This window comes from Mobula hypostoma, chromosome 28 (genome assembly GCF_963921235.1).
Source record: "Mobula hypostoma chromosome 28, sMobHyp1.1, whole genome shotgun sequence".
In the NCBI taxonomy this organism is placed as follows: Eukaryota; Metazoa; Chordata; class Chondrichthyes; order Myliobatiformes; family Myliobatidae; genus Mobula; species Mobula hypostoma.
Window position 1 is genome coordinate 34,190,477 of NC_086124.1, and position 22,351 is coordinate 34,212,827.

Consider the following 22,351-nt stretch of genomic DNA (forward strand, 5'->3'; position numbering starts at 1 on the left):
TCATTCCCCTCTCACACTCTCTCCATCTCTCCTGAGCCCCTTGTTCACACTCTGTCTATCTGTCCTGAGCCCTCTCTCACCCTCTCAATATTCCCTGTTCCCATCTCACACTCTCTTTACAGCTCGTCATTCACCTCTCGCACTCTCTCCATCTTCCCCTTTTCCCCTCTCACCCTCTTCATCTCCCTGTTCCTCTCTCACACTCTCTCCATTTCTCACCTTCCCCCCTCTCACACTCTCTCCATTTCTCCCAGTCCCCCTTGCAAGGTTTTGGGGGTATTGTTTTTTTATATAACTGAGCTGGTTACAGGCTGGGGTCTAATCCTGGGATCAGGAGCTTTATATGTATAATAACAGATCATTGGGCATAGGTTACACACTGTAATCCAGTGGTTCAAGGGGTTTATACATTGTCTCTGAAACATATTCACCCCACCCCATCCCAGAAGTTTTCATGTTTTATTGTCTCTCAACATTGAATCACATGGATTTAATTTGTCTTTTTTGACACTGATCAATAGAAAAAGACTTTGATGTCAAGGTGAAAACAGATCTCTACAAAATTATCAAAATTAATTACAAATATAAAACACAAAGTAACTGATTGCATAAATATTCACCCTCCCCTTTAAAATGACCACCAAATCATCACTAGCGCCGCCAATTGGTTTTAGAAGTCACATAATTAGTTAAATGGAGATCTGTTTTTGGAGACCTGTGTGCAGACAAGATGTTTCAATTGACTGTAGTAAAAATACACCTGTATCTGGAAGGTCCAACTGCTGGTGAGTCAGTATCCTGGCAGAAACTACACCATGAAGACAAAAGAACACTCAGGAGATGGATACAAGAAAATTTCCAAGTCATTGAATGTCCCTTGGAGTACAGTTAAATCAATCGTCAAGAAATGGGAAGAATATGCCACAGTTGTAAATCTGCCTAGAGCAGGCTGTCCTCAAAATCTGAGTGACCGTGCAAGAAGGGTAGTCCAGCATTTTGTGTGTGTTACTTGGATTTCCAGCATCTGCAGCTTTTCTCTTGTTTGGGACTAGTGAGGGAGGCCACCAAGAGACGTATGACAACTCTGGAGGAGTTACAAGCCTCGGTGGCTGAGATGAGGGAGACTTGCACAGACAACAACTTTTACCCGGCTGCTTCACCAGTCGCGGCTTTATGAGAAAGTGGCAAAGAGAAAGCCACTGTTGAAAAAGAAAACTCGCATGGAATCTCAGCTGGAGCTTGCCAGAAGGCATATAGGAGGCTCTGAAGTTAGCTGGAAGAAGGTTCTATGGTCTGATGAAACCAAAATCGAGCTTTTTGGCCATCAGACTAAACGCTATGTTTGGTATATGCACAACATCGAAGACACACCATCCCTACCGTAGAGCATGGTGGAGACTGCATCGTGCTGTGGGGATGCTTCACTGCAGCAGGCCCTGGAAGGCTTGTGAAGGTAGAGGGTGAAATGAATGCAGCAAAGTACAGGGAAATCCTGGAGGAAAACCTGATGCAGTCTGCAAGAGAACTGCAACTTGGGAGAGCTGTTTTACAGCAAGACAATGACCCCAAGCATAAAGCCAAATCTACACAGGAATGACTTAAAAACACAAAGTTCATGTCCTGGAGTGGCCAACTGATAGCCCAGATCTCAATCCAATTGAGAATTTGTGGCTGGATTTGAAAAAGGCTGTTCACTCACAATCCCCATGTAATCTGACAGAGCTTGAGCAGTTTTGTCAAGAAGAATGGGGAAAAATTGCAGTGTCCAGATGTGCAAAGCTGATAGAGACCCTATCCACACTGACTCAAGGCTGTAATTGCTGCCAAAAGTGCATCTACTAAATACTGACTTGAAGGGGATGAGTAATTATGCAATCAATTATTTTGTGTTTAATAATTGTAATAAATTTAGACCTGAAGAAATTTGTTTTCACTTTGGCATGAAAGGGTCTTCCATGGATGGGAGTATTCAAGGACATTTTCAACCTCTCACTGCTACAGGCAGAAGTTCCCACTTGCTTCAAAAAGGCAATAATTATACCAGTGCCTAAGAAGAATAATGTGGACTGCCTTAATGACTATCACCCAGTAGTACTCACGTCGACAATGATGAAATGCTTTGAGAGGTTGGTCATGACTAGACTGAACTCCTGCCTCAGCAAAGACCTGGACCCATTGCAATTTGCCTATCGCCACAATAGGTCAACAGCAGATGCAATCTCAATGGCTCTCCACATGGCTTTAGACCACCTGGACAACACAAAACACCCATGTCAGGATGCTAACAACAGGAATTCTGCAGATGCTGGAAATTCAAGCAACACAGATAAAAGTTGCTGGTGAACGCAGCAGGCCAGGCAGCATCTCAGGACTAGTCCTGACGAAGGATCTCGGCCTGAAACGTCGACTGCACCTCTTCCTAGAGATGCTGCCTGGCCTGCTGTGTTCACCAGCAACTTTTATGTATGTTGCTTGTATATGTCAGGATGCTGTTCATTGACTACAGCTCAGCATTTAATACCATCATTCCCACAATCCTGAGTCAGAAGTTACAGAACTTGGGCCTCTGTACCTCCCTCTACAATTGGATCCTCAACTTCCTAACCGGAAGACCACAATCTGTGCGTATTAGTGATAACATCTCCTACTTGCTGATGATCAACATTGGCGCACCTCCGGGGTGTGTGCTTAGCCCACTGCTCTACTCTCTCTATACACATGACTGTGTGGCTAGGCATAGCTCAAATACCATCTATAAACTTGCTGACGATACAAACCATTGTTGGTAGAATCTCAGGTGGTGATGAGAGGGCGCACAGGAGTGAGATATGCCAACTAGTGGAGTGGTGTCACAGCAACAGCCTGGCACTCAACATCAGTGAGACGAAAGAGCTGATTGTGGACTTCAGGAAGGGTAAGATGAAGGAACACATACCAATCCTCATAGAGGGATCAGAAGTGGGGAGAGTGAGCAGCTTCAAGTTCCTGGGTGTCAAGATCTCTGAGAATCTAACCTGATCCCTACATGTCGATGTAGTTACAAAGAAGGCAAGACATTGGCTATACTTTATTAGGAGTTTGAAGAGATTTGGTATGTCAACAAATACACTCAAAACCTCTATGGATGTACTGTGGAGAGCATTCTGACAGGTTGCATCACTGTCTGGTATGGAGGGGCTGCTGCACAGGACCGAAAGAAGCTGCAGAGGGTTGTAAATCTAGTCAGCTCCATCTTGGGTACTAGCCTACAAAGTACCCAGGACATCTTCAAGGAGCGGTGTCTCAGAAAGGCAGCGTCCATTATTAAGGACCTCCAGCACCCAGGTCAGCCCTTTTCACACTGTTACCATCAGGTAGGAGGTACAGAAGCCTGAAGGCACACACTCAGAGATTCAGGAACAGCTTCTTCCCCTCTGCCATCTGATTCCTAAATGGACATTGAATCCTTGCACACTACCTCACTTTTTAAAAATCTGTCTTTTTACACGAGTTTTAATCTATTCAATATACGTATACAGTAATCGATTTATTTATTTATTTATTTATTTTGTGTCCCGTTTCCCCCCCCCCCCATATTATGTATTGCATTGAATTGCTGCTGCTATGTTGACAAATTTCGTGGCACATTTCAGTGATAATAAACCTGATTCTGTTGATCAGTGTCAAAAAAGTCAAATTAAATCCACTGTTATACAATGCTGTAAAACAATAAAACATGAAAACTTCCGAAGGGGGTGAATACTTTCCATAAACATTGAATAGAATAACAGATCCCCAGGGTTATGTTACAGGTGGGGATCTAACCCAGTGGTTCAGGGGTTTATATATAGGATAACTGATTCCTGGGAGTGGGTTTCAGGCTGGGATCAATTCTAATCTCCCCTCTTTTCTCTCTGTCCCTTCCTCCCTTCAACCCTTCCTCTTTCTCTCACCTAACACCTATGGCCCCTTCCCTCCCTCTCCTTTACCCTCTCCCACACCTTTTTTCCTCTCCTCTTCCTTCCTTCTATCCCTGCTTCCTAACTTCCTCACAATCTTTCTTCCTACACTCTCCCTCACTTCCCTCTCCTTCCCCCTTTCCCTCGCCATCTATCTTCCCCTCTCTCTCCCTCCTCCCCCCACTCTTTCTCTCCTCCTCTCCCCCCCTCCCTTCCTCTCTTTCCCTTCTCCACCCCCTTTTTCCCCCTCGTCCTCGTTCCCCTCTCCCCTGCTCCCGTCTCTTCACTCCTTGCTGCCTCTCCCTCTCCCCACAGACACCCACCTGGCTGCCCCTTTTCCTCAGGGAGCGTGCGGGGAGCCCTCGGGCTCTCACCCCTCCTCCACACCGGCGAGCTGGAGGGCTTGGGGACGTGCAGTGCGCGGGCGCTTACGCTCCTGAGCAGCGCCTTCGGTGCGAGTGGGCTCCTGCTGGTGGGAATTGCTGTGAGCACTGACTACTGGCTGTACCTGGAGGAGGGGCTGGTTTCCCAACATAATCAGAGCACCGAGATCACCATGGCTCTCCACTCTGGCCTTTGGAGGGTCTGCTTCGTCGCTGGTAGGGGCGAGGTGCTGAGTGATGGAGGGAGCAAGGGATGGGAGGGAGGGAGCAAAGGAGGGTCAGATGGTCTGTTTCATCGTTGGTAAGGACAAGGGGTTGAGTGATGGAGGAGGAGAGAGAGGGACAGAGGAAGGAACGAAGGAGAGTCTGCCAGTATACAGAGGTATGAGAGAAGAGCAGGTCAACATTGATTGGAAGGAAACCAATTTTATAGAGAAAAAAATAGTGGGAAGTTAGAAGATTGGGAAGCTTTTAAAAACCAACAGAAGTCAACTAAAAAAGTCATTAAGAAGGTAAAGGTGGAATACCAAGGTAAGCTAACCGTTAATATTAAAGAGATTCGTCAGGTGCATAAAGTATAAAAGAGAGGTGAGAGTTGATATCAGACCGCTGGAAGTTGATGCTGAAAGAGTAGTAATAGGGGACAAGGAAATGTGGAAGAACTGAATAAGTATTTTGCATCAGTCTTCACTGTGGAAGACACTAGCAGTATGCCAGAAGTTTGAGTGTGTCGGGGGGCAGAAACGTGTTAGGTTTTACTAGGGAGAAGGGTTTTGGGAAACTGAAAGGTCTGAAGGTAGATAAGTCGCCTGGTGTACACTCCAGAGTTCTGAAAGAGGTGGCTGAAGAGATTGTGGGGGCATTAGTAACGATCTTTCAAGAATCACTTGACTCTGGAATGGTTCTGGAAGACTGAAAAATTGCAAATGTCTCCACTCTTCAAGATGAGGGAAAGGCAGAAGGAAGGAAATTATAGGCCACTTAGTCTGATTTCAGAGGCTGGGAAGATGAAGGAGTTGATAGTTAAGGATATGGTTTCGGCTTGCTTGGAGACACATGATAAAAAAGGCCATAGACAGCATGGTTTCCTCAAGGGAATATGTTTCCTGCCAAATCTGTTGGAATTCTTTGAAGGACTAACAAACAGGACGGACAAAGGAGAATCGGTTGATGTTGTGTACTTGGATTTTCAGAAGTCCTTTGACAAGGTGTCACACATGAGGCTACTTAACAGATTAAGAACCTATGGTATTACAGAGAAGATTCTAACAAGGATAAAGCAATGACTGATTGGCAAGAGGCAGAGAATGGGAACAAAGGGAGCCTTTTCTGGTTGGATGCCGGTAACTAGTGATGTTCCGCTGGGGTTTGTTTTAGGGCCACTCCTTTTGACGTTATGTGTCAGTGACTTGAATGATGGAATCGATGGCTTTGTGGCAAAGTTTGTGAACAATACGAAGATAGGTGGAGGGGCAGATAGTCTTGAGGAAGCAAAGAGGCTACAGAAGAACTTGGGCAGATTAGGAAAATGGGCAAAGAAGTGGCAGATGGAATACAGCGTTGGGAAGTGTACGGTCATTCACTTTAGTAAAAGTAATAAAAGGGTTGACTATTTTCTAACTGGTGAAAAAAATCAAAAACCTAAAGGGACTTGTGAGTTGTCGTGAAGGATTCCCTAGAGGTTAATTTGCACATTGAGTCTGTGGTGACAAAGGCAAATGTGATGTTAGCATTCATTTTGAGAGGAATAGAATATAAAAGCCCCTTATCTAAAAATTGATGTGCTGACATTGGAGAGAGTTCATGAAAATGATTCCAGGATTGAATAGCTTGAAGCATGTTTGAAGGCTCTGGGCCTGTATTCACTGGAATTCAGAACAGTAAGGGGTGAAAACTATCGAATGGTGAAAGGCCTTGATAGAGTGGATGTGGAGAGGATGTTTCCTATGGTGGGAGAGTCTAAGACCAGAGGACACAGCCTCAGAATAGAGGGGTGTCCCTTTTAGAACGGAGAAGAGGAGGAATTTCTTTAGCCAGAGAGTGGTGAATCTGTGGAATTCATTGCCACAGGTGGCTGTGGAGGCTGCCTTTATTAATTTTTAAGGCAGAGGTTGATAGGTTCTTGATTGGTCAGGGCATGAAGGGATGCAGGGAGAAGGCAGGAGATTGGGAGGGAGAGGAAAAGCCACGATGAAATGGTGGAGCAGACTCGACGGGCCAAATGGCCTTATTCTGCTCCTCTATCTTATGATCTTATAACCAGAGGGTCCGTTTCATCCCAGGTAGGGATGAGGGACTGAGGAATGGTGGAAGGGAGAGAGGGATGGATGGAGCGAGGGAGTATAACCAGAGGGTCTGTTTCATCCCAGGTAGGGATGAGGGACTGAGGAATGGTGGAAGGGAGAGAGGGAGGGATGGAGCGAGGGAGTATAACCAGAGGGTCTGTTTCATCCCAGGTAGGGATGAGGGACTGAGGAATGGTGGAAGGGAGAGAGGGAGGGATGGAGCGAGGGAGTATAACCAGAGGGTCTGTTTCATCCCAGGTAGGGATGAGGGACTGAGGAATGGTGGAAGGGAGAGAGGGAGGGAGGGAGGGATGGAGCGAGGGAGTATAACCAGAGGGTCTGTTTCATCCCAGGTAGGGATGAGGGACTGAGGAATGGTGGAAGGGAGAGAGGGAGGGATGGAGCGAGGGAGTATAACCAGAGGGTCTGTTTCATCCCAGGTAGGGATGAGGGACTGAGGAATGGTGGAAGGGAGAGAGGGAGGGATGGAGCGAGGGAGTATAACCAGAGGGTCTGTTTCATCCCAGGTAGGGATGAGGGACTGAGGAATGGTGGAAGGGAGAGAGGGAGGGATGGAGCGAGGGAGTATAACCAGAGGGTCTGTTTCATCCCAGGTAGGGATGAGGGACTGAGGAATGGTGGAAGGGAGAGAGGGAGGGATGGAGCGAGGGAGTATAACCAGAGGGTCTGTTTCATCGCAGGTAGGAACAAAGGGGTGAGGATGGAGAGAGAAAGGGACAGTGGAAAGAGGAATGGGAAGGGAAGAATGAGAGGGAGGGATGGAGGAGAGCGAACTGTAGAGGGAGAGGGAGGGAGGATGGACTGAATGAGGTTGGCGAAGAAAGGTGGAGGTGTGAAGGGTGGGCGAAGAACAGTTCACACCCTGATATCTTCCTCCTTGCCTTTTACACCCTCTCTCCGCTCTCCTTTCTCTTTTTAACCCTCCCTCTCCCCTCTTTCCCCCTCTCTCACTCCCTAATCTCCCTCCCCTCCCTCTCACCCTCACTCCCCCTCCCTCTCACCCTCTCTCTTACCCCTCTTTCTCCCTCCTCTATCTCCCTTTCTCATCCCCTCTCTCACCAGGCCGGGAGAACGGCCGATGTGTGGCGACAGAGTATTTCCTGGAGCCTGAAGTTGAGATTACAACAGAGAACACAGCCAATATTCTCAGTGAGCATGTGTCCCCTCTCATCCGTTCTCGGGACCCCTCCCATCCATCCTCCCTGGACAAGAGAACTCCCTGGGCACTAGATCCCCTCCCCAGAACCCCTCCCACCTATTCTCCCCGGGACCCCTCCCATCCTTTCTCGGGACACTGACGCACGTCCTCTCCAAGACCCCTCCCATCTGTCCCTGGGACCCCTCCCACCCGTCCTTCCCGAACACGGGAACGCACCCACCCGCTTCCCTGGGACCCGTCCCACCTGTCCTTCCCGGGGCCCCTTCCTACAGTGACGCCCCCCTCTCTGCCGCCTCCCCCACTGAATGGCCACCACACTGACACAGAATTACCCACTCTCCTCTCCCCTCCTTCCTCTCTGCATTCTCTCCCCCTTCTCCCTCCCCCATCTGCCCCTCTCTTTCTCCCCCGTTTCTCTTCCCCTTCTCTTTCCCCTCCCTCTCTCTCTCCCCTCTCCCCTCCCCCTTTTCTCTCTCCCCTCCACACCCTCTCTCCCCCCTCACCCCTCTTTCTCCCTCCTTATTCTCAACCCTCTCTCGCTCTCCCCTCTCCCTCACCCCGTCCCTCTCTCCCCTTTCTCTCTGCCCCTCCCTCTCCCTCCCCTGTCCCACAGAGATGATTCAGACAGCCACCCCCTTTCCGATGGTGAGCCTCCTCTTTGTCTTCACTGCCTTCATCATCAGTAACATTGGACACATCCGTCCCCAGCGCACCATCCTGGCCTTTGTCTCTGGAATATTCTTCATTCTGTCTGGTAAGTGCCTGCCTTTCCCCGCGGGAGTGGTCGGACTGAGAACAGAGTGATCCCCGGGCAACGCTTCCCCTTCCTCCTCCATTCACAGACCAGGGAATGTCGGCCGGGACGGTGCCCGGAGTGCAGCAGATGCAGAGTGCCTGTGCAAACTGAATATGGAATATTGCAGCACCAGGCATTTTCACCTCTGTCTGTGCCCCTCGTAATCTGATAAACCTCTATCAGATCTCCCCTCAGCGTCCGACACTCCAGGGGAAACAGCCCAAGTTAGTCCAACCTCATGTCCTCTAATCCACGCAACAGCCACAAAGCACCCCCCCCGCCACACCCGTCCCGTAATGGGGAGACCAGAACTGCGCACGATACTCCGAGAGCGGACAGACCAGAGTTTAATACGGCTGCAACGTAGCTTCCCGACTTGTACTTAACGCCCGACCGATGAAGACAAGCGCAAGTGTTGTGTGCCTTCTTTACTTGTACAGCCACTTTCAGGGACCCCCAGGACCCCTCTGTACATCAACACTCATCCTCTGCCCTCACGTTTGACCTCCCAAAGTGCAACACCTCATACTTGTCCGGGTTAAACTCCATCTGCCATTTCTGCACAGACTGCTGATAAAGTATGTGCATAAATGTGTATAAAATATGTGTATAAAAGCTGTAATAATAACAGGGTTGTCATGGTGGGAGATTTTAATTTCCCAAATATTGATTGGCATCTCTCTGGAGCTAGGGGTTTACATGGGGTGGAGTTTGTTGGGTGTGTTGGCGCATGGCCAAGTGGTTAAGGTGTTCGTCTAGTGATTTGAAGGTCGCTAGTTCGAACCTTGGCTGAGGCCGTGTGTTCTGTCCTTGAGCAAGGCACCTAACCACACATTGCTCTGCGACGACACTGGTGCCAAGCTGTATGGGTCCTAGTGCCCTTCCCTTGGACAACATTGGTGACGTGGAGAGGGGAGACTTGCAGCATGGGGCAACTGCCGGTCTTCCATACAACCTTGCCCAGGCCTGCGCCCTGGAAACCTTCCAAGGTGCAAATCCATGTCTCATGAGACTAACAGATGCCTATTATTATTATTATTATGTTAGGTGTGTTCAGGAAGGTTCCCTGACACAATATGTAGATAAGCCTACAAGAGGAGAGGCTGTACTTGATCTGGTATTGGGAAATGAACCTGGTCAGATGTCAGATCTCTCAGTGGGAGAGCATTTTGGAGATAGTGATCACAAGTCTACCTCCTTTACCATAGCATTGGAAAGGGATAGGAACAGACAAGTCAGGAAAGTGTCTAATTAGAGTTTAATTGAAGCTATCAGGCAGGAACTTGGAAGCATAAATTGTGAAGAGATGTCCTCAGGGAGATGTACGGCAGAATTGTGGCAAATGTTCAGGGGACATTTGTGTGAAGTTCTGCGTAGGTACGTTCCAATGAGACAGGGAAAGGATGGTAGGGTTTAGGAACCGTGGTGTACAAAGGCTATTGAAAATCTAGTCAAGTTTAAAAAAAGCTTAAGAAAGGTTCAAAAAACTAGGTAATGATAGAGATCTAGAAGATTATAAGGCTAGCAGGAAGGAGCCTGAGAATGAAATTAGGAGATCCAGAAGGGGCCATGAGAAGGCCTTTGTGAGCAGGATTAAAGAAAACCTCAAGGCATTCTATAAGTATGTGAAGAGCAAGAGGATAAGATGTGAGAGAATAGGACCTATCAACTGTGACAGTGGAAAATTGTGTATGGAACCGGAGTAGAGATAACCCAGGAAATTATAGACCAGTGAGTAATACTTCAGTTGCTGGTAAATTGATGGGAAAAATCCTGAGAGGCAGGATTTATGAACATTTGGAGAGGTAGAATATGATTAAGAATAGTGAGCTTGGCTTTGTCAAAGGCAGGTCGTGCCTTACGAGCCTGATTGAATTTTTTGAGAATGTGACTAAACACATTGATGAAGGTAGAGCAGTAGATGTAGTGTATATGGATATCAGCAAGGCATTTGATAAGGTACCCCATGCAAGCCTTATTGAGAAAGTAAGGATGTACGGGATCCAAGAGGACCTGGCTTTGTGGATCCAGAACTGGGTTGCCACAGAGGCAAAGAGTGGTTGTAGATGGGTCATATTCTGCATGGAGGTCGGTGACCAGTGGTGTGCCTCAGGGATCTGTTCTGGGACCCCTTCTCTTCATGATTTTTATAAATGACCTGGATGAGGAGGTGGAGGGATAGGTTAGTAAATTTGCTGATGACACAAAGGCTGGGGGTGTTGTGGATAGTGTGGAGGGCTGTCAGAGGTTACAGCAGGACATCTATAAGATGCAAAACTGGGCTGAGAAGTGGCAGATGGAGTTCAACCCAGATAAGTGTGAAGTGGTTCATTTTTGTAGGTCAAATGTGATGGCAGAATATAGTAAGGCTCTTGGCAGTGTGGAGGATCAGAGGGATTTTGGGGTCCAAGTCCATAGGACACTCAAAGCAGCTGTGCAGGTTGACTCTGGTTAAGAAGGCATACAGTGCATTGGACTTTATAGCTTTATAGGACCCTGGTCAGACCCCACTTGGAGTACTGTGCTCAGTTCTGGTCACCTCACTACAGGAAGCATGTGGAAATGATAGAAAGGGTGCAGAGGAGATTTACTAGGATGTTGCCTGGATTGGGGAGCACGTCCTATGAGAACAGGTTGAGTGAACTTGGCCTTTTCTCCTTGGAGCGACGGAGGATGAGAGGTGACCTGATAGAGGTGTATAAGATGATGAGAGGCATTGATCGTGTGGATAGTCAGAGGCTTTTCCCCAGGGCTGAAACGGCTAGCACAAGAGGGCATAGTTTTAAAGTGCTTGGAAGTAGGTACAGAGGGGATGTCAGGGGTAAGTTTTTTTATGCGGAGAATAGAGAGTGCGTGGAATGAGCTGCCGGTGACGATGGTGGAGGCGGATATGATAGGGTCTTTTAAGAGACTCCTGGGTAGGTACATAGAACTTAGAAAAATAGAGGGCTATGGGTAACCCTCGGTAATTTCTAAAGTACATGTTTGGCACAGTATTGTGGGCCGAAGGGCCTGTATTGTGCTGTAGGTTTTCTGTGTGTCTAGGTATCTAATATGTATGGCCTTCTTTGTAATTGTGTTAATATGTTGGTATGATTATACGACAGAGATGTTGACACCAGGAACTAGAAACTGCTCACCCTTTCCTCTTCTGATCCTTCGATGAGGACTGGTGTGTGTTCCCTCGAGTTCCCCTGCCTGCAGTCCACAATGAACTCCTTGCTCTTACTGATGTTGAGTGCAAGTTTGAACCAGCTGATCTATCTCACTCCTGTACGCCTCCCCGTCACCGTCTGAAATTCTGCCAACTTTAGTTGTGTTATGGGCAAATTTATAGAAGGTGTTTTAGCTGTGCCTAGCCGCACAGTCATGGGTGTAGAGAGAGAGTAGAGCAGTGGGCTAAGCAGGTGAGCCAGTGTTGACTGTCAGCAAGGAGGAGATGATTTTTCTGATCCGCACAGACTTTGGCCTCCTGGTGAGGAAGTCAAGGATCCAGTTGCAGAGGGAGATGCAGAAGGCCCAAGTATTGGAACTTTTTGATTAGAACTGAGGGTGTGATTGTGTTGACACTGAGCTGCAATCAATAATCAGCAGCCTGATGTAGGTATCGCTGTTGTCCAGGTGATCCCGGACCACACAGAGAGCCAATGGGACTGTAGATCTACTGTGGCAATAGGCAAATTGCAGTGGGTCCAGATCCTTGTTGATTCAGGTCACAACCAACCTCTCAAATCGCCGTAGATATGAGTGCAACTGGGGAGAGTCATTGAGACAGCTCACCCGGCTCTTCTTGGACACCGCTATGCCTGCTGCCCTTCTGAAGCAGGTGGGAACCTCCGACTGCAGCCGTGACAGATTGAGGTTGGTTGCCATGAGCTTTTAGACCCTTCCAGGGCCTGAGGTCTTGCGAAGGGTCGTCCTTCTGGAAGATATTCAGACATTGGACCCCAGTACCGATATCACTGTAGTTTTATTCTCCCTTCCAAAGTGAACATAGAAGGTGTTCCTGGTCTGCGAGAGAAGCAACACAACCACTCGTGATGTTGGGTTTCGCTTTGTGGGAAGTAACGGCCTGCAAACCCACCAGCGCCAACGGGCATCTGATTCCATCGTTAACCTCTATTGGAATTGTTATTTAACATACGGGGAGAGAGAGAAAGGGGGCGATTGGACAGCAAGAGGGAGGAGTGAGTGAGAGGGGGGACGGGAGGGGTGGAGAGAGAGGGATGGAGAGAGGGGTGGTGGTGGAGAGAGAGGGGTGGAGAGAGAGAGGGATGGAGAGAGGGGTGGAGATAGGTGGAGGAGGTATAGAGAAGGGTGGAGGGGGATGGAGAGAGGGGAGAGGGGGGTTGGGTGAAAGGGTGGAGAGAGTGAGGCGTAAAGAGAGTGAAATGGAGAGAGGGTAGAGAGAGCGGAAGGGGACAGAATGGTGGAGAGAGTGAGAGGTGAGAGAGGGGAGATAGCAGGGGATGGAAAGAGAAAGGTGGGGTGAGGGGAGAGTAGGCTGGAGAGAGAGGGGTGGACAGAGAGAGTGGGGAGAGGGGTAGAGTGAGGGAGGGGGGAGAGGTGTAGGGTGAGGGAGAGGGGGAGAGATGGTCAGGGGTCAGAATCTGTTGTTTACTCTCTGTTGCTCGTCTCCCCCTCATTGCCTCCATCACCCTCCTTGCCCCTCACTCCTCTCCCACTTCCCCATCGCACCGTCCTTTCCCTTCCCAAACCTGCCCAGGTCTGAGCCTGGTGGTGGGCTTGGTCCTCTACATCTCCAGCATCAACGATGAGGTGATGAACCGCCCGAGGGAGCCGGAGCTCCACTTCCGCTACCGGTACGGATGGTCATTTGCTTTCGCCGCCTCGTCCTTCCTCCTCAAAGAGGTGCGTCCCTCTCGGGGATGGGAGGGGAGGGGAGAAGGGAGAATGGGATAGGAGGGGAGGGATTATGAGGAGAGGGAGGGGGTGAGGGAAAGAGAAGAGGGAGCGGGGAGAGGAGTGGATGGGGAAAGGAGGGGGATGGAGGGGAGGGGGAGGCATGGGGAGGTGAGCAGGATGGAAAGGGAGAAAGGAGAGGGAAGAAGGGAAGAGTAGAAGATGAAAAGGAGAGGGCGGGTAGAGGAGACGGAGTGTAGGGAGGGAGGAGAGGGGAGAACGAGAGGTAGGGAGAGAGGAAAGAAGGGAGTGGATGTGGAGGAGAAAGAGAGGGAGGGGAGAGTGAAAGGGTGAAGGAGGGGGAGAGGGTCAACACTGAACCATCCCCTCATCCCTCACCCTCACCCTCACCCTGCCACGACACAGAGCTGCCTCACCGTCACTCCCACAATTCCCACTTCATCCGCCCCTCACCCCGTACTGGGCTCGCTCATACACACCCCTCCCTCACTGACACCACAATCTGCTCTTTTGTAGTATGCCAGCGTGCAGAGCTCTCTCACTGCTCCCACAGTCTGCCCCCTCATTGACAGAGGTGTGCTCCCTCACAGGGTGCTGGCATGCTCCCTCACTGTCTCCACATTGTGCTCCATCACTGATGGTGGTGTGCTCCCTCATTGTTTCCACAATGTGCTCCCTCACTGATGGTGGTATGCTCCCTCACTGGTCCCACAAAGTGCTCCCTCACTGATGTTGGTATGCTCCCTCATTGGTCCCACAATGTGCTCCCTCACTGATGGTGGTATGCTCCCTCATTGGTCCCACAATGTGCTCCCTCACTGATGGTGATGTGTTCTCTCATTGTTCCCACAATGTTCTCCCTCATTGTTCACACAATGTGCTCCCTCACTGATGGTAATCTGCTCCTTCATTGTTCACACAATGTGCTCCCTCACTGATGGTGATCTGCTCCTTCATTAGTCCCACAATGTGCTCCCTCACTGATGGTGATCTGCTCCTTCATTAGACCCACAATGTGCTCCCTCACTGATGGTGATCTGCTCCTTCATTAGTCCCACAATGTGCTCCCACACTGATGGTGGTATTCTCCCTCACGCAGGGCGCTGGAGTGCTTTCGGTCTATCTGTTTATGAAGCGCTACGCAGAGGAAGAGATGTACCGGCCACATCCAGCCCTCTATCGCCCGCGGCTGAGTGACTCGTCTGACCATTCAGCCCAGTTTCTGCACCCCCAGCCCTGGCAACGGGCACGCAGTGCATCTGAGATTTCCAGCGACATTTCCATCCAGATGAATGAGAGCTTCCCGCCTGCTGTCACCTGTGATCGTGGGAGGTACTCGACCTCACCCTGCTGAGCAGAAAGAAAACTGGATGCACTTGCACAGAGTGAAGTTCACTCCAGACCGTCCCATCACACACTCCCAGGGTCAGACAGAGTGAAGCACCCTCCACGCCGTCCCATCACACACTCCCGGGGTCAGACAGAGTGAAGCACCCTCCACGCCGTCCCATCACACACTCCCGGGGTCAGACAGAGTGAATCTCCCTCCACACCGTCCCATCACACACTCCCGGGGTCAGACACAGAGTGAATCTCCCTCCACACTGTCCCATCACACACTCCCGGGGTCAGACACAGAGTGAAGCTCCCTCCACACTGTCCCATCACACACTCCCGGGGTCAGACACAGAGTGAATCTCCCTCCACACGGTCCCATCACACACTTCAGGGTCAGACAGAGTGAAGCTCCCTCCACATTATCCCACCAATCACTCCTGGGGTCAGATACAAATTGAAGCTCCCTCCACACTGTCCCATCACTCACTCACTCACGGGGTCAGACAGAGTGAAGCTCCCTCCACATTATCCCAGCACTTGCTCCCGGGGTCAGACACAGTGAATCTCTCTCCACACTGTCCCATCGCTCACTCATGGGGTCAGACACAGAGTGAATCTCCCTCCACACCATCCCATCACACTCCCAGGGTCAGACACAGAGTGAAGCTCCCTCCACACCGTCCCATCACACACTCCCGGGGTCAGACTTTCTCCTCCTCACTCCCTCTGTTCTTTTTCTGTGTTTCTCTTTCTATCCGTCCAGGTGTCTTAGCTTCTCCTACGTTCGACAGCCATCTCTTGCTCCATCTCTGTTCCTCTCTCTCTGTCTCTCTCCTCCTCTTTCTCTCTTTCTCCCCCGTCCATCACCCTACCCATCCCACTCCCCCTTTCTCCCTCCTGCTCCCCTCCCCCTCCCTCTTCTTTCTCTTTCTGCTTCCCTCCCACCTCTCTTCATAATTTCCCCCTCCCTCCCTGCATTCTGCCCTTCTCTCTGTTTCTCTGGTGTGTGTCCATGACCCCATCATGTCCTCACCCTCCGCACATTTGCCAGGACTTGGTGTGTCCGAGAGGGAGACCACCCACGGGGCCCAGGTGTGAGCAAGAGCCCCCCCTCTGGTCTGGCCAGAGACCCTGGCTGTGTGAGGGTGGGGGGTGGAAGGAGAGGGAGGTGTGTGATGTGGACGGAGGGAGTGTGGGGACTGAGATCCTCACCCTGTCGCAAAGTCTGGCCGTTCTGAGGACCCAGAGGAGGGTCGGGGGTGGGGGGTGGGGGTTGGGGCAAAAAGAAACCACGATGTGGGGTGAGAAAAAAATCATTGCACGTCCTTTTATACGATCCGTGAACATTGTCAACTGTTGCGTGTTTTGTGTACCTGCGCGTCGCTATCCATCGTTCGCAACCGATCTCCCCCCGGAGGGGCGCAGGCTGGGGGGGTGGGGGTTGGGGGCTGTGGGGCAAGAGATGGGCCTGTGGGGTAGGGGCTGGAACTACTGGCAGAGGTGTGCAGGCAAAGGGTGGAAGCCATTTCTCAACAGGAGAGTCGCCGACAGAGTGTTGGAGCGTGAATGTAGACAAATAAAAAACACCCCACACACTGGTTTGAAGTTGGTTACGTATCACTGTGGGCACAGGGGCGTGGGGGTGGCAGAGGGGTGACAATGGGACAGAGAGCACACCCCGGGTAAGACGCTGACGAAGCCGACTTCAGATTGTCACACACTCCCGGGTCAGCCACAGCGTGAATATCCCTCCACATCGTCACACACTCCTGAGTAAGACACAGCATGTAACTCCCTCCGCATAGTCATACACTCCCGGGTCAGACACAGCGTGAAACTCCCTCCACATCGTCACACACTTCCGGGTCAGACACAGCGTGAAACTCCCTCCGCATAGTCACACACTCCCGGGTCAGACACAGCGTGAAACTCCGTCCACATTGTCACACACTCCCGGGTCAGACACAGCGTGAAACTCCCTCCGCATCATCACAAACTCCCGGGTCAGACACAGCTTGAAACGCCCTCCATATCGTCACACACACCCGGGTCAGACACAGCGTGAAACTCCCTCCACGTCGAGACACACTCCCGGGTCAGAATCAACGTGAAACTCCCTCCACGTCGTCACACACTCCGGGGTCAGATTCAGCGTGAAACTCCCTCCTCTTCACACACTCCCGGTTCAGACACACTGTGAAACTGCCTCTGCATCGTCACACACTCCAGGGTCAGACAAAGCGTGAATTGCTTCCACATCGTAACACACTCCTGAGACAGACACAGCGTGAAACTTCCACACGTCGTCACACACTCCTGAGTAAGAAACAGCGTGAAACTCACTCCACGTCATCACACACACCTGAGTCAGGCACGGCATGAAACTCCCTCCACGTCGTTACACACTCCCGGGGTCAGACACAGCGTTGAAATCACTCTGCATCGTCACACACTCCCGGGACAGACACAGAGTCAAACTCCCTCCACATCGTCACACACTCCTGAGTAAGAAACAGTGTGAATCTCCCTCCACATCGTTACACTCCCCGCGTCAGACACGGCGTGAAACTCCCTCCACGTCATCACACATTCCGGGGTCAGACACAGCGTGAAACTCCCTCCACGTCACACACTCCCGGTTCAGACACAGTGTGAAACTCCCTCCACATCGTCACACACTCCTTGGTCAGACACAGCGTGAAACTCCCTCTGCATCGTCACACATTCCCGCGTCAGACACAGCGTGAATCACCCTCCACGTCATCACACACTTCCGGGTCAGACACAGACTGAAACTCGGTCCGCATCGTCACACACTCCAGGGGTCAGACACAGGGTGAAGCTCCCTCCACACTGTCCCATCACTCTCTCTTGGAGTCAGATACAGAGTTAAACTCCCTCCACACTGTCCCATCACACACTCCCGGGGTCAGACACAGCGTTAAACTCCCTCCACGACACACACTCCCGGGTCAGACACAGCGGGAAACTCCCTCCACGTCGTCACACACTCCGAGGTCAGACACAGCGTCAAACTCCCTCCTCGTCACACACTCCCTGGTCAGGCAAAGCGTGAAACTCCCTCCACATCGTCACACACCCCACGTCAGACACAGCGTGAGCTCGCTCCACATCGTCACACACACACGGGGCAGACGTAGAGTGAAACTCCCTCCGCATCGTCACACACTCCGGGGTCAGATTCAGCGTGAAACTCCCTCCTCTTCACACACTCCCGGTTCAGACACAGTGTGAAACTCCCTCCACATTGTCACACGCTCCCGAGTCAGACACAGCGTGAAACTCCCTCTGCAACGTCACACACTCCAGGGTCAGACACAGCGTGGAACTTCTTCCACATCGTCACACACTCCTGAGTCAGACATAGCGTGAAACTCCCTCCACATCGTTACACACCCGGGGTCAGCCACCGCGTGAAACTCCCTCCACGTTTCTAAACACACTCCCGGGTTAGACTTAGCGTGAAACTCGCTCCGCATCGTCACACACACACGGGTCAGACGCAAAGTGAAACTCCCTTCGCATCAATCATACAATCCCGGGTCAGACACAGCGTGAAACTCCCTTCACGTCGTCACACACTCCGGGGTCAGACACAGCGTGAAACTCCCTCCGCATAGTCACACACTCCCGGGTCAGACACAGCGTGAAACTCCGTCCACATTGTCACACACTCCCGGGTCAGACACAGCGTGAAACTCCCTCCGCATCATCACAAACTCCCGGGTCAGACACAGCTTGAAACGCCCTCCACATCATCACAAACTCCCGGGTCAGACACAGCTTGAAACGCCCTCCATATCGTCACACACACCCGGGTCAGACACAGCGTGAAACTCCCTCCACGTCGAGACACACTCCCGGGTCAGAATCAACGTGAAACTCCCTCCACATCGTCACACACCCGAGGTCAGACACAGCGTGAAACTCCCTCCACGTCATCACACACTCCCGGGTCTGGCACAGCGTGAATCTCCCTCCACCTCGTCACACACTCCCGGATCTGGCAGAGCGTGAAACACCCTCTACATCTACACACAGTCCTCAGTCAGACACACCGTGAAACTCCCTCCACGTCGTCACACACACCTGAGTCAGGCACGGCATGAAACTCCCTCCACGTCGTTACACACTCCCGGGGTCAGACACAGCGTTGAAATCACTCTGCATCGTCACACACTCCCGGGACAGACACAGAGTCAAACTCCCTCCACATCGTCACACACTCCTGAGTAAGAAACAGTGTGAATCTCCCTCCACATCGTTACACTCCCCGCGTCAGACACGGCGTGAAACTCCCTCCACGTCATCACACATTCCGGGGTCAGACACAGCGTGAAACTCCCTCCACGTCACACACTCCCGGTTCAGACACAGTGTGAAACTCCCTCCACATCGTCACACACTCCTTGGTCAGACACAGCGTGAAACTCCCTCTGCATCGTCACACATTCCCGCGTCAGACACAGCGTGAATCACCCTCCACGTCATCACACACTTCCGGGTCAGACACAGACTGAAACTCGGTCCGCATCGTCACACACTCCAGGGGTCAGACACAGGGTGAAGCTCCCTCCACACTGTCCCATCACTCTCTCTTGGAGTCAGATACAGAGTTAAACTCCCTCCACACTGTCCCATCACACACTCCCGGGGTCAGACACAGCGTTAAACTCCCTCCACGACACACACTCCCGGGTCAGACACAGCGGGAAACTTCCTCCACGTCGTCACACACTCCGAGGTCAGACACAGCGTCAAACTCCCTCCTCGTCACATATTCCCGGTTCAGACACAGTGTCAAACTCCCTTCCCATCGTCACACACTCCCGCGTCAGAAACAGCGTGAAATTGCCTCCACGTCGTCACACACTCCCTGGTCAGGCAAAGCGTGAAACTCCCTCCACATCGTCACACACCCCACGTCAGGCAAAGCGTGAAGCTCGCTCCACATCGTCACACACACACGGGGCAGACGTAGAGTGAAACTCCCTCCGCATCGTCACACACTCCGGGGTCAGATTCAGCGTGAAACTCCCTCCTCTTCACACACTCCCGGTTCAGACACAGTGTGAAACTCCCTCCACATTGTCACACGCTCCCCAGTCAGACACAGCGTGAAACTCCCTCTGCAACGTCACACACTCCAGGGTCAGACACAGCGTGGAACTTCTTCCACATCGTCACACACTCCTGAGTCAGACATAGCGTGAAACTCCCTCCACATCGTTACACACCCGGGGTCAGCCACCGCGTGAAACTCCCTCCACGTTTCTAAACACACTCCCGGGTCAGACTTAGCGTGAAACTCGCTCCGCATCGTCACACACACACGGGTCAGACGCAAAGTGAAACTCCCTTCGCATCGTATACACTCCCGGGTCAGAAACAGCGTGAAACTCCCTCCACGTCGTCACACACTCCGGGGTCAGATTCAGCGTGAAACTCCCTCCTCTTCACACACTCCCGGTTCAGACACAGTGTGAAACTCCCTCCACATTGTCACACACTCCCGAGTCAGACACAGCGTGAAACTCCCTCTGCAACGTCACACACTCCAGGGTCAGACACAGCGTGGAACTTCTTCCACATCGTCACACACTCCTGAGTCAGACATAGCGTGAAACTCCCTCCACATCGTTACACACCCGGGGTCAGCCACCGCGGGAAACTCCCTCCACGTTTCTAAACACACTCCCGGGTCAGACTTAGCGTGAAACTCGCTCCGCATCGTCACACACACACGGGTCAGACGCAAAGTGAAACTCCCTTCGCATCGTATACACTCCCGGGTCAGACACAGCGTGAAACTCCCTCCACGTCGTCACACACTCCGGGGTCAGATTCAGCGTGAAACTCCCTCCTCTTCACACACTCCCGGTTCAGACACAGTGTGAAACTCCCTCCACATTGTCACACGCTCCCGAGTCAGACACAGCGTGAAACTCCCTCTGCAACGTCACACACTCCAGGGTCAGACACAGCGTGGAACTTCTACCACATCGTCACACACTCCTGAGTCAGACATAGCGTGAAACTCCCTCCACATCGTTACACACCCGGGGTCAGCCACCGCGTGAAACTCCCTCCACGTTTCTAAACACACTCCCGGGTCAGACTTAGCGTGAGACTCGCTCCGCATCGTCACACACACACGGGTCAGACGCAAAGTGAAACTCCCTTCGCATCGTATACACTCCCGGGTCAGACACAGCGTGAAACTCCCTCCACGTCGTCACACACTCCGGGGTCAGATTCAGCGTGAAACTCCCTCCTCTTCACACACTCTCGGTTCAGACACAGTGTGAAACTCCCTCTGCATCGTCACACGCTTCCGAGTCAGACACAGCGTGAAACTCCCTCTGCAACGTCACACACTCCAGGGTCAGACACAGCGTGGAACTTCTTCCACATCGTCACACACTCCTGAGTCAGACATAGCGTGAAACTCCCTCCACATCGTTACACACCCGGGGTCAGCCACCGCGTGAAACTCCCTCCACGTTTCTAAACACACTCCTGGGTCAGACTTAGCGTGAAACTCGCTCCGCATGTCACACACACACGGGTCAGACGCAAAGTGAAACTCCCTTCGCATCGTCATACACTCGCGGGTCAGACACAGCGTGAAACTCCCTCCACGTCGTCACACACTCCGGGGTCAGATTCAGCGTGAAACTCCCTCCTCTTCACACACTCCCGGTTCAGACACACTATGAAACTCCCTCTGCATCGTCACACACTCCAGGGTCAGACAAAGCGTGAATTGCTTCCACATCGTAACACACTCCTGAGACAGACACAGCGTGAAACTTCCACACGTCGTCACACACTCCTGAGTAAGAAACAGCGTGAAACTCACTCCACATCGTTACACACCCGGGGTCAGCCACAGCGTGAAACTCCCTCCACGTTTCTACACACACTCCCGGGTCAGACACCGCGTGATCTCCCTCCACATCGTCACACACTCCTGAGTCAGACACAGCGTGAAACTCCCTCCACGTCGTCACACACTCCGGGGTCAGATTCAGCGTGAAACTCCCTCCTCTTCACACACTCCCGGTTCAGACACAGTGTGAAACTCCCTCCACATTGTCACACGCTCCCGAGTCAGACACAGCGTGAAACTCCCTCTGCAACGTCACACACTCCAGGGTCAGACACAGCGTGGAACTTCTTCCACATCGTCACACACTCCTGAGTCAGACATAGCGTGAAACTCCCTCCACATCGTTACACACCCGGGGTCAGCCACCGCGTGAAACTCCCTCCACGTTTCTAAACACACTCCTGGGTCAGACTTAGCGTGAAACTCGCTCCGCATCGTCACACACACACGGGTCAGACGCAAAGTGAAACTCCCTTCGCATCGTCATACACTCGCGGGTCAGACACAGCGTGAAACTCACTCCACGTCGTCACACACTCCGGGGTCAGATTCAGCGTGAAACTCCCTCCTCTTCACACACTCCCGGTTCAGACACACTGTGAAACTCCCTCTGCATCGTCACACACTCCAGGGT

The 22,351-nt window shown here is 51.6% G+C and overlaps 1 protein-coding gene across 1 annotated transcript; it reads left to right on the forward strand.

Moving 5' to 3' along the window:
• Nucleotides 1–2,106: 2,106 nt before the first annotated feature.
• Nucleotides 2,107–16,232, forward strand: LOC134338986 (voltage-dependent calcium channel gamma-7 subunit-like). Its single transcript, XM_063035208.1, has 6 exons — nt 2,107–2,126; nt 4,254–4,537; nt 7,690–7,776; nt 8,400–8,540; nt 13,309–13,454; nt 14,566–16,232. The coding sequence occupies exons 1-6, from the start codon at nt 2,107–2,109 to the stop codon at nt 14,818–14,820; spliced, it is 933 nt and encodes a 310-aa protein (XP_062891278.1). The 3' UTR covers nt 14,821–16,232.
• The last annotated feature ends 6,119 nt before the right edge of the window (nt 16,233–22,351 follow it).